General features: G+C 42.8%; 1 protein-coding gene across 1 annotated transcript in view; it reads left to right on the forward strand.

Annotated features, from left to right (window-relative positions):
- The window catches only part of cmip (c-Maf inducing protein), a 101,296-nt gene that overhangs the window by 51,029 nt on the left and 34,056 nt on the right, over positions 1-16,211 (forward strand). Inside the window, exons 2-4 of the mRNA XM_060923645.1 lie at positions 11,225-11,350; positions 11,681-11,731; positions 12,987-13,148. Coding sequence (XP_060779628.1) covers positions 11,225-11,350; positions 11,681-11,731; positions 12,987-13,148 — 339 coding nt within the window. The remainder of the gene's footprint in view (positions 1-11,224; positions 11,351-11,680; positions 11,732-12,986; positions 13,149-16,211) is intronic.

Here is a 16,211-nt window from a genome sequence, read left to right on the forward strand (position 1 = left end):
AACTGAATCTCAAGAGAAGGTGGGTCATGCAGCAAGACAACGACCCTAAGCACACAAGTCGTTCTACCAAAGAATGGTTAAAGAAGAATAAAGTTAATGTTTTGGAATGGCCAAGTCAAAGTCCTGACCTTAATCCAATGGAAATGTTGTGGAAGGACCTGAAGCGAGCAGTTCATGTGAGGAAACCCACCAACATCCCAGAGTTGAAGCTGTTCTGTACGGAGGAACGGGCTAAAATTCCTCCAAGCCGGTGTGCAGGACTGATCAACAGTTACCACAAACGTGCAGCAATACCTGCAACTAAACAAGGGGGTCACATCAGATACTGAAAGCAAAGGTTCATGTACTTTTGCCACTCACAGATATGTAATATTGGCTCATTTTCCTCAATAAATAAATGACCAAGTATAATATTTTTGTCTCATTTGTTTAACTGGGTTCTCTTTATCTACTTTTAGGACTTGTGTGAAAATCTGATGATGTTTTAGGTCATATTTATGCAGAAATATAGAAAATTCTAAAGGGTTCACAAACTTTCAAGCACCACTGTTTGCTTATCTGTACTGTGAAGCACCGTCCTATAAGTTTTGCAGTACTTGATTGAATCCGAGTCGAAAGTATAGCTTTATGCACTTCAGAATTCATTGTGCTACTTCTATCAGCAGTCACATCAACAATAAACACCAGTGACCCAGATCTGTTAGCAGCGATGCTTGCCCATGTCCACCATGTTTTGGATCATGAGCCCTTCCTTTCCTTCTCCATATTCCTTTTCTCTTCCATTTATTCTGATGTAAGTTAATCTTGGTTTCTTCTGTCTGAAGAACCTTGTTTCAGAACTGGGCATCCATTCTATCAAAATCTAATCTGGCCTTCATGTGCTTGAGTTACCAATGGTTTGCATCTCTGTGTCATGAAGGCATCTTGATTGTAGACTTTGATAGACCTACCTCTTCAAGAGTGTTCGTGACTTGGCTGGATGTTGCGAAAGGGTGTGGGGGGTTTTGTTTGTTTGTTTGTTTGTTTGTTTTTCCTTCCTCACCAAGGAAAGAATTCTAGGATCATCCAGGCCTTTTGGTGTTGCCGAGCTCACCAGTGCGTTCCTTCTTTAAGATTGTACGAAATTGTTCATTTGGCCACTCTGGCCGTTTCTGTTCTCTCTCTCTCTCGTTCTCTGTCTCACTCTCCTTTTTTCTTTTCTGTATACGTGATTTTGGTCTGTTTTGTGGTTTTCTTGCGTCAGCACCTCTTTGGACTGCATATTTGAGAGTTCTCATGAACATCTGCCAAATGCAAAATCAACTCTGGACTTTTTATCTCTCTAATTTCTTAGGCGATAATGAAGAAACGTGCAACTGTTGATCAGTCAGTTGTCCAGTTACTTTTTTTTTTAAAGATATTTTTTTGGGCTTTTTTCACCTTTATTGGACAGGACAGTGTAGAGACAGGAAATGAGCGGGGGAGAGAGAGAGACGGGGAGGGATCGGGAAATGACCTCGGGCCGGAATCGAACCTGGGTCCCCGAATTTATGGTATGGCGCCTTATCCACGACGCCCCCAAGTTGTCCAGTTACTTTTGAGCCTGTGAAAAATGGACAATTTTCATAATTTTTTTTTTTTTTCAAACAAATCTGTCACTGTAGAAATACTTATGGACCCGATTTGTGCGGCAGTTGAAAGAGGCTCGGTATAATTTATGATGTTAATCTAGTTGTGACGTACACTCTGCTTCTACATGCAAAAGTTTACATACACCCTACTGATTTTTCGTGTAGCTTTTTAAATCTGCTGGAAAGTGGAAATAGCAGTAGCGTGCACACACAGCTGATTTTCCTGCTAGATATATTTACAAAATATATTATACCACGTATATGCCTTGTTGCGTAAAATCAAACTAGAAAGTGCTAGTGCTAGCACTTTTTTTTTTTTTTTCCCCCAGAGTTGTTTTCATTGCCACAGAGACACCACTGTCAATCATTATGCAACCCGATATGCCCACGCAACTCTGAACGCTTTACAGCATTTAGTTATTAGCTATAATTAAATTGTAGTTACAGGATATAATATTTCTGGAATTTGCTACTGATAAGATCGAGCTTTAGTCCTTGTTTGGTTGTTGTTGTTGTTTTAAACATTTTGAAAGTGTTCCCAGGGGTTTTAAAGGTTACTGAAAGGAAGTCATTTCAAGAACTGTTTACAATATTGTGAAATATATGCGTCTACACATGTAATAAGGTGCACAGATGATTCCTTTCTAGTGGCGACCTGGTATACTCTTAGCTGATTTGAGATCTTTACAGAAACATAAAGGCCTTTTAATGCTTCAGAGCTCAGCATCAGCCCTGATCATATTTATGCAAAACGAAAACTGATGCAGGTGGAAACTTTTTTTTTTTAACACACCACATCTTGGCACATAATGACTCGTCTGCCCTCTGTTTCTCCTTCTCTGAGTATGATTTTTTTTTTTTTTAAATTGCTCTCAAAGGTTTGCCTGCAACATCAGGTTTTATTGAACCTGTTCGCCCTCACCAGGGCTGAGCTGATTTAGATTCCTCCTCGTTATGGTGTGTACTTTGCCTCCGCCGGACCCCGCAGCTCCAGAGCTATTTTTTTTTTTTTATTATTTTGATTTTCTTTCTTTTTTAGTTTTCATTTTATTTATTTTTTGTGTTTGTGTGGTTTCATGTTTGAGTGTTTTTTGTCCGCCGGTTGTGGTGTAGCTCCGGACCCAGTTTGGGCGTCGGTTCCCTCCAGGCCTTGGTTCGCCGTGAGCAATGCCTGCGCTCCCAGCTGTGGACTGCAGTGAGCTCGCTGCTCATTTTACATCCTGGTTGTCCTGCGCTTTAACGCTTGGCGTGATGTTCCGAGCGATGTTGCTCGGTGGTGTCGCGGCGGCTGTGCAGGCAGTTTGGGACACACCAGCACTCTGCGTGGCGGAGCTTCTCTGCTCGCTTTGTGGATCCACGGCGTGGTGTTCGAGCGATGTGGCTGACGGCGTCACGGCGGCGGTGCTGGAGATGTGGGACTCGTTTTCGTGCGCCTTTTGGTGGGACTGTGGCTGCGACACCACTGGAATTACATCCTGACCCCTACTTGGTGGACTTTTTTACTTTTTTTTAATTTATTTATTCATTTTTTATTGTTTTTTTTTCTTTGTCTATAATTGTAAAGCGTCCTTGGGTTTTTTGAAAGGCGCTATATAAATTTATTATTATTATTATTACTTTAGGTGTACATCAGATACAAGACAAAGGCAGCCAAATTCAGGAGTTTATTCAGATCCCTTTTCATTGCCTCGACACTCTTTTGACGAGTGTATCATATGGCAGGAATTCTGTATCATCGGCTTTGCATTTAGTTTTGCATTTATGTCATCCGAGTGTAACAGTGTGTCGTGTCGTCGTTGAGTCACACTATCTCGAGCGTCTGTCTGTGTACTTTATCTTTCATCAAGGTCCGGGATGTTGTTTATAGCATTTCAAATGAGAAATTCTTCAGAAACAGCATAGCAGCTCTTCCATGCTGTCTACTCGGGTGCTTTTTTTTTTTTTTTCCTACGCATCTTGAAATCATGAGGAGGAAATGTGCAAAAATAAATGGATGGATGGATGGATAGATAGATAGATCTAAATCTGTCCATCATTTCCAGAGAAAGGGTCTGAATATATACTATTGTTCAACCCCCACTCTGAACATCTTTTTCCATCTGGATCTCCCTGGTAACAAAAAAAAAAAACGTATGTCTCTTTTTCATCTTTGTTTCCATGGCAATGTGGCGACAAGAGCTGTTCAGCTCCTCTTTAAGGAAGAATTGCAGCATGAAAAAGAGGCCGAATGTGATGAACCAGAGGGATACACAAAGCTTTTTTTTGGGGGGAAGAGTGCGGTAAGAGACGGAGATGGCCACAGATCGAAGTGAGAGCTAAAGCAGAGTTACCACGGCGAGCTGCCGCTCAGGATACTGTCACTATGACAACCTGGCCAAGAGGTTCAGAGCCGTGCTGTACACTCTCTCCCATGTTCACGTATTGACTTTTTTTTTTTTTTTTTAAATTTCATTGAATTAATCTCCCCCTTTGCTTAAGAACGCTTCTGCTTTCGCGTTTGAAAGGGATTCTTCCCCCCACCCCCACCCCCAATCCACCCCGCCATCTCTTCCTTCCTGAACGGTCATGAGCGTCTTCTCACATGCAGCACATGTTGGAGGTGCACATTTAACCCCAGCAGCAGAGGGAGGAGGTCAGGCAGGAACAGCCAGCTGCTCGATCATCTCGAAGAGGAGCTGTAAATAAAATAATAGCCCATTCTGTTCTGTTACGAAAGGAGAGAGATAGAGGGAGGAATCGCATATTTGTTCGAGTGAGCAAGAGAAAGGGGGGGGGGAGCGAGAGCAGATGAGAGACGGAGAATGAGCGAAAGAAAGGAACTGCTTGTTTGCTATGTTGAACTGGGTGGCTGACAAATACAGGAACTGCGGTTTGGTTCGAGTCTAGAGGGAGGGCAGTGCAAATCAAGTAATAGCCTTGTTTGTTCAACAGCAGGGGGAGGCCGCGTCTAATAACGGAAGAGCCGAGCTATAGAGGTGGGAGGGAGGCTAATAAAGGAACCGCTAGCTCCAGTGTTGTGTTGTGTTGTAGAGAGATGGAGACCGGGAACAGCCTGTTGACATTTGAAGCCATGTGACCGCGAGCACTCCAGGCAGGGTCTGGTGGAGCTGAAAAAATGAGATGCTGCAGCCTGGGTGATGCATAACAAGAACGCTAACTTTTTAGTCATTCTAAGATCAGTTAAAGTGAAACTGAAATAACCACCGAGGAGATGTTCAGAATAGGTGGCTGAAACTTCACCGCTTTGACGTAAGCAGTTTCTTTCTAGTTCCGAAGGTTTTCAGACCTCTTCACCTTTTTGTGCACACTCATTTCAGCTTTTGATTTTTAATCCTTTTTTTTTTTTTTTTGAAATGTCTCAAAACCTGTTGTCATTATGACTTTTTTTTCTGGCCACAATGAGCCACTTTTTAATTATGATGTTTATTACTTGCAGTGTAACATATAAGCTCACTAACATTACAGTTCCATCCATCCATTATCTCTAGCTGCTTTATCCTGTTCTACAGGGTCGCAGGCGAGCTGGAGCCTATCCCAGCTGACTACGGGCGAAAGGCGGGGTGCACCCTGGACAAGTCGCCAGGTCATCACAGGGCTGACACATAGACACAGACAACCATTCACACTCACATTCACACCTACGGTCAATTTAGAGCCACCAGTTAACCTAACCTGCATGTCTTTGGACTGTGGGGGAAACCGGAGCACCCGGAGGAAACCCACGCGGACACGGGGAGAACATGCAAACTCCGCACAGAAAGGCCCTCGCCGGCCACGGGGCTCGAACCCAGAACCTTCTTGCTGTGAGGCGACAGCGCTAACCACTACACCACCGTGCCACCCCACATTACAGTTATCAGATTTTATTTTATTCTCTCCACATTCGGCAAGCTGATTGGACTAACTGTGCTGGCAACAAGCTGAAAGAAATATGCACTAATGTGAAACAAGTGACTATTCAATCTTTTTCATGTAGACATGACCAAGTTGTCTACACAAGGGGTAGAATTGGACACTCTAGACTAACACATGGTTTTCTGTTAACTGGAGGTGAACCTCCACTTTGCGATCTTTGTGGTGATCTCTTATCAATTAAGCACATTTTGTCTTGCCCTGCTTTTAGAATACAAAGGCAGAAGTTTTTTAAAGAAAGCACAATGCTAGATATTTTTAATAAGGTTTCACGGTTAAAGGTTTTAAACTTTTTGAAGTGCATTGATGTGTACAAACGTATTTGATGTATTTATTTATTTATTTATTTATTGGTTTTAATTTTATGTGATATTTATTACCTGTATTGGCCATGAAATAGCCATAGATGCTTAAATGGCAATAAATGTAAACAAACAAACAAAATCTCTCCACATTCACTGGATCTGAGCAATCATGTGCTCTGATTGGCTCCTCTACTACTAGGATATCAACTCCTTTACTGTGAGTAGAGAAAAACAAAATGGCGGCTTTATCAAGTGTTTAAAAGAAACAGAAATAGCTAAAAGATTATAGTTTGGGGTTGTTTTTTTTTTTGCTTCAATATCTCCTGTTCCACACTCCAGCCCAGTTGGTGGCGGTAATGCACCTTTTAAGTTGGTTTGCCAACCACCAAAGAAAAAGAACAAAATGGCGGATCGTGTTGCTGAACGAACCAAGGACAAAATAAAAACTCAACCCCAAAAAATACAAAAATAAAGAAAAAAGTATTTGATGGTAAGAAAGAAATCCCCCCCCCCCCCCCCCCCAAACAATTTATTATCTCATCTCATTATCTCTAGCCGCTTTATCCTGTTCTACAGGGTCGCAGGCGAGCTGGAGCCTATCCCAGCTGACTACGGGCGAAAGGCGGGGTACACCCTGGACAAGTCGCCAGGTCATCACAGGGCTGACACATAGACACAGACAACCATTCACACTCACATTCACACCTACGCTCAATTTAGAGTCACCAGTTAACCTAACCTGCATGTCTTTGGACTGTGGGGGAAACCGGAGCACCCGGAGGAAACCCACGCAGACACGGGGAGAACATGCAAACTCCACACAGAAAGGCCCTTGCCGGCCACGGGGCTCGAACCCAGGACCTTCTTGCTGTGAGGCGACAGCGCTAACCACTACACCACCGTGCCGCCACCAATTTATTATTATTATTATTATTATAGCATTTTTCACAAATTGCTCCTGTCATTTCATCGGTTTGTTTACGTTCTAAGTGGAAATTAGGGTTGGGCGGTATCCAAATTTTGATGCCTTTAAACTGTCTGTGTTTTCCCGGGGTATACGGTATTACCGAGAAAAAAATATTTTGTTTCGGCCTACTGTGTAACGTGCGCCTATACCGGCGGACCTTGTCCAGACCTGCGCCTGTGCCTCAAATGTACTATTTAAAAGCAGCATAGCGAATTGTGTGCATTGATGAATGGATTAAGAGATATTTCAAAGCATCACGCAACTCTTCCTTCATCTTGAAAATAGCATTCAACTGTCGTTTACACATGTCTGCGTTGAAACGCCATTTGCAGCACTATTTCACCTACTCCATCAAAAAAAAGTACACGATGAGCAGGATCATACCCTTTCAAGCATGGGAAATGAAAAGAAAAAGAATCAACCAACACCCAAGTCTGTTTAGACTGCGCGATAAACCATATTCTTCAGCGCAAATGAGGCGAACCTAATTCAAATGCGTGATAGCTGCACAAGGCAAAATCATATGGGCCCACGTCATGCCATGGCGGGGAAATTAATAATCAAATGGCCTTACCTTGCTTAAAACGTTGTCTTGATCACATAACTCCTTACAATTATTCCACTTAAATCCATACGGTTTAACACACCCAACAAAGATAGCAAGCGCATTGCTAATTCCCACCAGAAACCGAACAGTTTACGCTACGATGTTTTCTTCCGTTTCTTCAGTAGATGACATTTCAAACGTTTATTACCCACATCCCAAATGTCATACGTTATATTATTTTACCTTGTTGTTACTCATGTAACCTACTCAAAACACAACTCATTGGAGAGATCTCGTGGAAGTGGAGTACCCCAGGCTATGGTGTGCCTTAGGGGACATATTAGATTTTTTTCGATTTTGCGCGGTCATTTACATTATTTTAACCTTATAAGCTAACCGTACATTGATGTTGGTGATTTTTTTAAATTATTTTATCAATATTACGAGGCCCTCTGGTCTAACATAAAACATAATAGCATTAGGCCTACATTTGCCTAAAATATTGAAGAAAAAAACCCATCAAAACATATACTGCATTAACAACTTTTATTAACATTTTTGAAAGTGCAGATGTAACAGTCAGCGAAACCTAAACGTGTATTCATTTTGATCGTGCAAATCTTAATAGTGCAAATCTTATTGCAAATCTTAATGTACATCTAAAATTAGGCCTATTATTTTATCATTTTTAATGCGAATGTACAGCAGACCATATAGGCCTAGCTAAAATAAAATAAATAACAAACAAACAAAAACCAACAAATTGTAGGCTACCAACACAATAAACATTTGTAGCTGCACCTCAGTTCTAATCAATGTTTTTTGCCAAAAACACCAACATATCCACCTTTTCTGGCTTCAACAAGACACGAAGGGGATGTACAACTTTGCCCGCTGTACTGAAAACCCGCTCTGACGGGCAGCTTGTGGCACAGATGCACAAGTACTTGCGGGCAACCCTTGACATCAGTGGAAATCGCCTGGTTCCTTCTTGCTTCCACCACACAAGGGGGTCGTCTTCTCCCTGGATGACAGGTTCCCGGCAATAGACAGACGTCTCTGCTTCTGCCCGCTCCACTAAACCGACCGGACGTGCCGGCGCACCGACTTTTCTTTGAAGCAGACATCCTAGAGTCATTTTTTTCTTGGGTGGGGGTTGCTCTTCTTCCTCCTCCACTCGAATGCCCACTGGTGCGGCTGCTTGGGCATTGAGTACAACCATTTCGGCCTCCAACTCTGACTTTGTCTCGGCCAAAGCAGTGTCACTCTCGTAGCCTCCGCGATACCGAGGGTCAAGGAAGGTGCATTTTTGGATGAGTTTACGCACTGAATCGCTGGCATATTTGGCCTCTAGCTTGGCAAGAATTCCGGTTCTTATGGAGTTTGTTAATTGGGCGTCATCATCTGACACGGCCAACACAGAATCCTTGCAGAGCTGGAGCATGGGTAGGATGGAGGAACTGAGGAACTGGTGACATAATTTTCCCCGGACAAAACGTCTGTGAGGTCACTGACTGGTTTCAGCGCTGCGTGGATGGATCGCAAGACATCCGTGTCCTGCCAGGTGAGCGAGAGGTTGTTCCTTCTGTCGTCAGACAGGACATGTCTGATGGCTTGTGACTGCTTGAGGATGCGATCCACCATGGCAAACTTAGAGCCCCAGCGAGTGGCGCAGTCCTGTGGATGGATGGATTTATTTATTTATTTATGTCTGAACATGCGCTGCCTGTTTAAACAGTTAAACCTTTTCTTTAGACACCTACTATTTAATGTCAGCTTACCGTTATGAGACTGTGCTCTGGGAGTCCCAACTCAACTTGTTTCTTTCTCAGCTCGCTCTTGCGGTGCCAGCTGTGAGAAAAGGCCCCCACGATGCTACGGCAGAGTCCAAGGGCGCGCTCAGTTTTCTGCCGTTGGTCTTGCAGAGCATTGGTGACCGCCAAGTTTAGATTGTGGCCGAAGCAGTTGAGCCACGGCCAGCGCAGGGACCTCACAGCTGCAGAGATGTTGGCAGCGTTGTCAGTAGTAATTGCTGCCAGTTTTGTGTCAAGTCCCCAGTCGTGAAGCGCGTCTTGTAGCGCAGCGGCAAGATTTTCTGCGGTGTGGCTTTCTGGCAAATACGCTGTCTGGAGGCATTTTGACACTAATTTCCACTCAGGTGAAATTGTATGTACAGTCAATGACATGTAGGGCGTCATGTTGACGGACGACCACAGGTCGGTGGTGACGGAGTAGCTTTCAGCCTCAGACAACAATGACTTTACTTCTGTCTTTACCTTATTGTACATCTGAGGGATAGCTGTTTTTGAAAAGAATTTTCTCCCCGGCAGCTCATACTGGCCATCCAGCGTCTTCACCATGTTTTTGAACGAGGTTTTCTCCACCGTATGGAAAGGCATCATTTCCTTCGCGATGAATTCGGTCACGGCACGAGTGCAGGTCTTCCATCGGATGCTGTCTCTTGAGTACTTCGTTGACTTGGAGAATGCCTCCTTCAAGGTTGGTTGATGTTGTGAGGCAGCTGGCCTTGCTCCTTCGGCTTCATCTGTCTTTGGTGGGGCCGCCAAACTCAGCCTTGAAGCCGTCAATGGATGGTTTATCCGTAGGTGAGCTCTCAGATTGGAGGTGTTCCCCTCTCGCGCCATGACCGTCTTCTTACATACTTTACACACAGCTTCATCTGTGTTTGCTGGCTCTCCCTTTTCGTTTGGTTTGAAACCAAAATACTGCCACACTGCCGATGTTGTATTTATTTATTTTTTTTGCCACTAACTCGTTATCTTGACTTGCCATCTTTCAACCGCGGTCTCAGTCTCTTGCGAAGCTTTCTGTCCGACTCCAAATGTCACGCAGGGTTGCCATGGTAACGACATAAACAACCCTGCACGCGATGAGAACTTCTTTAGGAAATTGATAGAATTAGTGAAAATACGATCACACAGTTATTCGGGATGATCTTCAATTTATTATTTTATACTATGACCTCATGTACTCCATATTTATTTATCTCATCTCATCTCATTATCTCTAGCCGCTTTATCCTGTTCTACAGGGTCGCAGGCAAGCTGGAGCCTATCCCAGCTGACTACGGGCGAAAGGCGGGGTACACCCTGGACAAGTCGCCAGGTCATCACAGGGCTGACACATAGACACAGACAACCATTCACACTCACATTCACACCTACGGTCAATTTAGAGCCACCAGTTAACCTAACCTGCATGTCTTTGGACTGTGGGGGAAACCGGAGCACCTGGAGGAAACCCACGCGGACACGGGGAGAACATGCAAACTCCACACAGAAAGGCCCTCGCCGGCCCCGGGGCTCGAACCCAGGACCTTCTTGCTGTGAGGCGACAGCGCTAACCACTACACCACCGTGCCACCCCACATTTATTTAGATATTATATATTTTTTTAAAATGACGGTAATGAGACGGATACCGTTGGTACTTTTGGATACCTCGGGATACCTTCTTACCGTAATACCGCCCAACCCGAGTGGAAATGGTGTGTCGGACATTTCGTGTCAAGTTTTTATTTATGGAATTTGCAAAAATAAATTTTTTTTTTTAAATGCTGTTTCTCAAAATCCAGTGAATGTGGATAGAATAAAAGTTATTCCACTCAATCGTGTGACTTGAAGCCAACTCGATTTCATGGAATAACTTTTTTTTTTTTTTTTTTTAATATATTTAGCATTTTAAATATTTACTCAGGGTTGCTCAGGTCTTCTATTCTGATGGAAATGTTTGTAAATGAATACGACCCAGAAGAATTGGCTTTGAATGTCGGTTGAAGTGAATAAAAAGTGCCTTGTGTGTTGACGGTGTTGTATGTTTTTGCACATGAAATGAAACGTTTTCTCCCTCTCGTGTCTCTCTAGCCTACAGGTTACATGGAGGTGGCTCTGTCCTACAGTACCATAGAGGACCTGCAGCTGTTGTCTTGGGACAATGCTCCTAAATACTGTGTCCAGCTCAGCGTCCCTGGAGGGACCGTCCTTCTGCAGGTACCGCTCTCTCTCTAGCAAACTCCTTATGACTGCGTTTTGTATTTATTTCATAGCGCATACATACGATTCTCTGAACACTCGAGCATTGTATCGATTAGAAATCTAAAAGTCGAAAGAGTAGAGTCGAAACCTCAAGTTAAAACGAGGTGTTTTGGACGCGGTTCTCCTCCGTTCCAGCTGTTTCATTTCTTTGACTGTATTTTAAGTTGTAAAAAGGAACCTGTTTATATTCACATTCTTCCCACTGACGAACGCGCGCGTCTAAATAATTCCATGACACTCACACTCGCATACAAATACACTGTGTGTGTGTGTGTGTGTTTTCAGGCTGCCAACAGCTATCTGCGGGACCAGTGGTTTCACTCTCTACAGTGGAAGGTAAGGTTACTGACATTAAGTATTTATGTAGCTTGAAAGAAACCTCATGTATTTACACGTTCCATAAACCACAGATTTATTATTTGGATATTACGGACACGACGCATCCTGTAAAAGGTTTAGCGCACGCCGTTTTCAACCCCGAGCCTTAAAAACCATATATGGCTAAATTATTGGCACCCCTAAAGAATATTTACAAATAATACAAACACTGTTTTCCTTGGCAAGGGTCAGTAACTTGAAGTGCTTTGCGCGGAGAGTCATCGAGGCTCAATGTGGCTGTTGTCTCCAGGGACGCTTCAATAAAAATATCCATTTTTGGTGTACGTCAGTGAAACCAGTCATTTGCAAAGGGGAAAAATATGCCTACTACAGAAAATGTTTTCAGTTTAAAAAAAATAATAATAATAAATGCAGATCTGATTATATATATATATATATATATATATATATATATATATATATATATATATACCGTATTTTCTGGACTATAAGCCGCTACTTTTTTCCTAGGTTTTGAACCATGCGGCTTATACAAAGGTGCGGCTATTCTGTGGATTTTTCTTCCACCGCTAGGGGCGCTCTAACCGGAAGTAGAATCAAAAATAAGATAGACGAAAAATCAATGCAAAGAAGAATTAGCAGATGTTTAGCAGATAGAACACGCACGACAAATTACTAACTGGTAATTATTTTCAAATCCAGCGAAGATGATTAAAGTGACTTGTGGTTTCAAACACAGGAGAAATGAAGGTAAATAAATACCGGTTATTTTCTCTTGGTTCTGTTCCGTTTTAATCAGCAAAGTTGCTGCCGTGTTAAAAGGCACTGTTCGGAAAGAATCTGTTCAGGTACATACATGTACATTTACAGTACAAAATCGTTCTGTACATGCAGTAAATATCTAATTTTTCAACATAGATATCTGCGGCTTATAGCCCGGTGCGGCTTGTATATCTTTTTTTTTTAAATTTTTTTTAAAAAATAGAGCGGATGCGGCTTATATACAGGTGCGCTCTATAGTCCAGAAAATACGGTATATATATATATATATATATATATATATATATATATATATATATATATATATATATATTTATTTATTTATTTTTAGGGGGTTTTTTTGGCTCATGAGGGGTACCGATTACTTCTGGAATTGACTATTTATAGCGTACAGATTAGTAATATACACGAAGCCAAGTGTGAACGTGTATAAATTGCATCTTTTTTGTTTTTTTTTTGGTCCTGATAACAGAAAAAAATTTACAAGTACCGCAAGGTGCTGAATAATCCCAGCCGCTGGGACGTGGTGCTGAAGGAAATCCGAGCTCTGGTGGACATGGCACTTACCTCTCCACTGCAGGACGAATCTATCCACCAAGCCCCTCTTCACATCATCTCCACCCTACTCGCTGAGGTAAAACACTCGCACACATTACATGGATGCACGAGAGAGAATTGGTGCTATAATTAAAGGTCCCATGGCATCGTTTTTTCATTAATTGTGCGGTGGTCTCTAGTATGAATGAATGCCCTGTGAGCTGGTTTTGGTGAAAAAAATGCTGTGGTTCTCCTGTTTCAGGCTGTTCTAGTTTGGTGGAGGAGCGGGTGGCGGGAGAGCGACAGGATTTCAGCTCTTATCATTAATATTCATGACATGTAAACGTGTTACCTCTGATTGGCTAACAGCACTGTGACGCTACCTCCAGTGGGTCAGAACAAGCGGATGTGGGTGTCTTACTATGGCGAGAGAGAAGGAACAAACCGCGAAGGGAAAAATACCGCGCGCTGACGTCATTAAAGGAACAGTCCACCGTACTTCCATAATGAAATATGCTCTTATCTGAATTGAGACGAGCTGCTCCGTACCTCTCCGAGCTTTGCGCGACCTCCCAGTCAGTCAGACGCGCTGTCACTCCTGTTAGCGATGTAGCTAGGCTCAGCATGGCCAATGGTATTTTTTGGGGCTGTAGTTAGATGCGACCAAACTCTTCCGCGTTTTTCCTGTTTACATAGGTTTATATGACCAGTGATATGAAACAAGTTCAGTTACACAAATTGAAACGTAGCGATTTTCTATGCTATGGAAAGTCCGCACTATAATGACAGGCGTACTAACACCTTCTGCGCGCTTCGGCAGCGCATTGATACGGAGCTCAGATATCAATGCGCTGCCGAAGCGCGCAGAAGGTGTTAGTACGCCTGTCATTATAGTGCGGACTTTCCATAGCATAGAAAATCGCTACGTTTCAATTTGTGTAACTGAACTTGTTTCATATCACTGGTCATATAAACCTATGTAAACAGGAAAAACGCAGAAGAGTTTGGTCGCATCTAACTACAGCCCCAAAAAATACCATTGGCCATACTGAGCCTAGCTCCATTGCTAACAGGAGTGACAGCGCGTCTGACTGACTGGGAGGTCGCGCAAAGCTCGGACAGGTACGGAGCAGCTCGTCTCAATTCAGATAAGAGCATATTTCATTATGGAAGTACGGTGGACTGTTCCTTTAAGGTGCAACGCGAGGAAATAAAATAAATTCAACAAATGTTTGGGTTTTTACTAGTGCTGTCAAAAATGTCGCGTTATTAACGCGTTAACTTGACTCAATTTTAACGGCGATAATTTTTTTTAACGCGAGATTAACGCTCTGTGACATGATGTAGGTTTTTCATAAGCTTTTGAAACTGCCAGGAACTTGGAACAGAGACTTTGCTTAGAAAACCGATAGCAGCTAGACTGTAATGCAATGCCGCCCCCCCCCAAGAACCAGCGCGGGCAGGGCGCGCTAGTAGAGATGGGATTTATGGCTCTTTGATGGGATCCGCATCTTTGTGATCCGTTCTTTGAAAAGAGCCGTTCAAAAGACTGGCTCATTTGGCTCTTTTTAAATATTGATTCAGTTTTAAGAAGACAGCGTCTAAAGAAGCCAGATCCCTCTGAACTGTAAACTCAATGCTATCCCAGAAATCCTTCCTGTAATATGCAAATGTGGCCGCCTCTGATTGGACAGCGCGACGCATCAACAGGCAGAAAGTGTAAAAGTACAAAATGTGTTAAGTGAGCTGAAACAGTAAAGATCAGATTCAATGCAATATTTATCAACAAACAACTTAAAGTTAATATAATAGTGTACTTTATATTATAATCAAGCATGTCAAGCCTACCGTCACTGTGTAACCTGTCTCTCTGAGTTGTAGACTAACTCAAACAGTAGATCACTTCACTCATGGTTCTTTTGCCAGCCTCGGTGTTCGGCTAAGGTTTCACTTTGCAGTGGCTGTGTCAAGACGTGTTATGCTTTTGCAATGCAAAGCAAGCCCATTCACGTTTTTATGCTGATAAGAGAATTACAATGGTTTTTCATGTGACAAAAATGTGCGATTAAATTGCGATTAATCGCGAGTTAACTATGACAGTCGCGACATTAATCGCGATTAAATATTTTAATCGCTTGACAGCACTAGTTTTTACTGAACAAACAAATAAAATGAACGAGTGACTTAAAAAAAAGAATGTGGGTGTCTTTGTAAAAACTGTTTTGATTGGCTATTATAACAGAGCATGCTGCATGCTTTTTGGTTTTGTAGCGCAGAGTACCTGGCTAACTGCAGGAAGCGGTTAGCTGCACAGCTAATGTAGCCATTGCAAGGCTAATGTGGCACCGATTTTAAAACACGGCAAAACGACTTAACAGTTATACACTTACTTGTTCGGTGTTTGTTGCTGATGCGGCAGCGATGCTTGGTACGGACCCAGGCTTCAGTGACAGTTGATGTGCAAAACCTGCCCTGTACTGTCCCAAGCTGTGGAAACATTCCTCAGGAAAATGCTTCCGACAAACATACACCGTCTTAGGTAGACTCGACGGCGTATTATTGAAGTAAATAAAATTAAGCCACTGCGTCTTCAGGGGCTCTCCCATCGGCAGTAAAAACAGACTCTTTTCTGTGTTGTCACATCCATGTACAGCGCAATTTCCATGTTTGGTGGCAACTTTTGAGCTGGGCGGGCAAGCCATACAGTGGGTGGGAATCCAGAGGGGGGGCGTGGGGATCATCTCCCTTGCTGACGTAGTAAAGGGAAGAGCTTCTCAATGCGCCGTTTTGACGCGCCATTCTCAAATGTTGGGCATAGTTTGGTTTACACATTATGAAATTTCTAGCCACTGGGGTGACTTAAGAAGGTCAGAGGAACTCATTTTAACGTTAAAAAACCTCAGAAAGTGAAAATTTCATGCCATGGGACCTTTAAGATTCCAGTGCCTGCGTTGCCCATAATTTCAGAGGTGCCAACTTTTAAGCTTCAGCCATTGCCTTTATCATTTTTGAGCTTTTGCTATAATGATGTAGTGGACACATGAAAACAACTACTCTTTTTCTGATTTTGCAAAAGCAATGCAATTAAAGCGAGACGGCTGTTCGATTTCATAAAATCTGTGAAATTTGGTCATTGTGATGTATGTTTATTTCTGTAATA

Source organism: Neoarius graeffei, chromosome 6, assembly GCF_027579695.1.
Source record: "Neoarius graeffei isolate fNeoGra1 chromosome 6, fNeoGra1.pri, whole genome shotgun sequence".
NCBI lineage: Eukaryota > Metazoa > Chordata > Actinopteri > Siluriformes > Ariidae > Neoarius > Neoarius graeffei.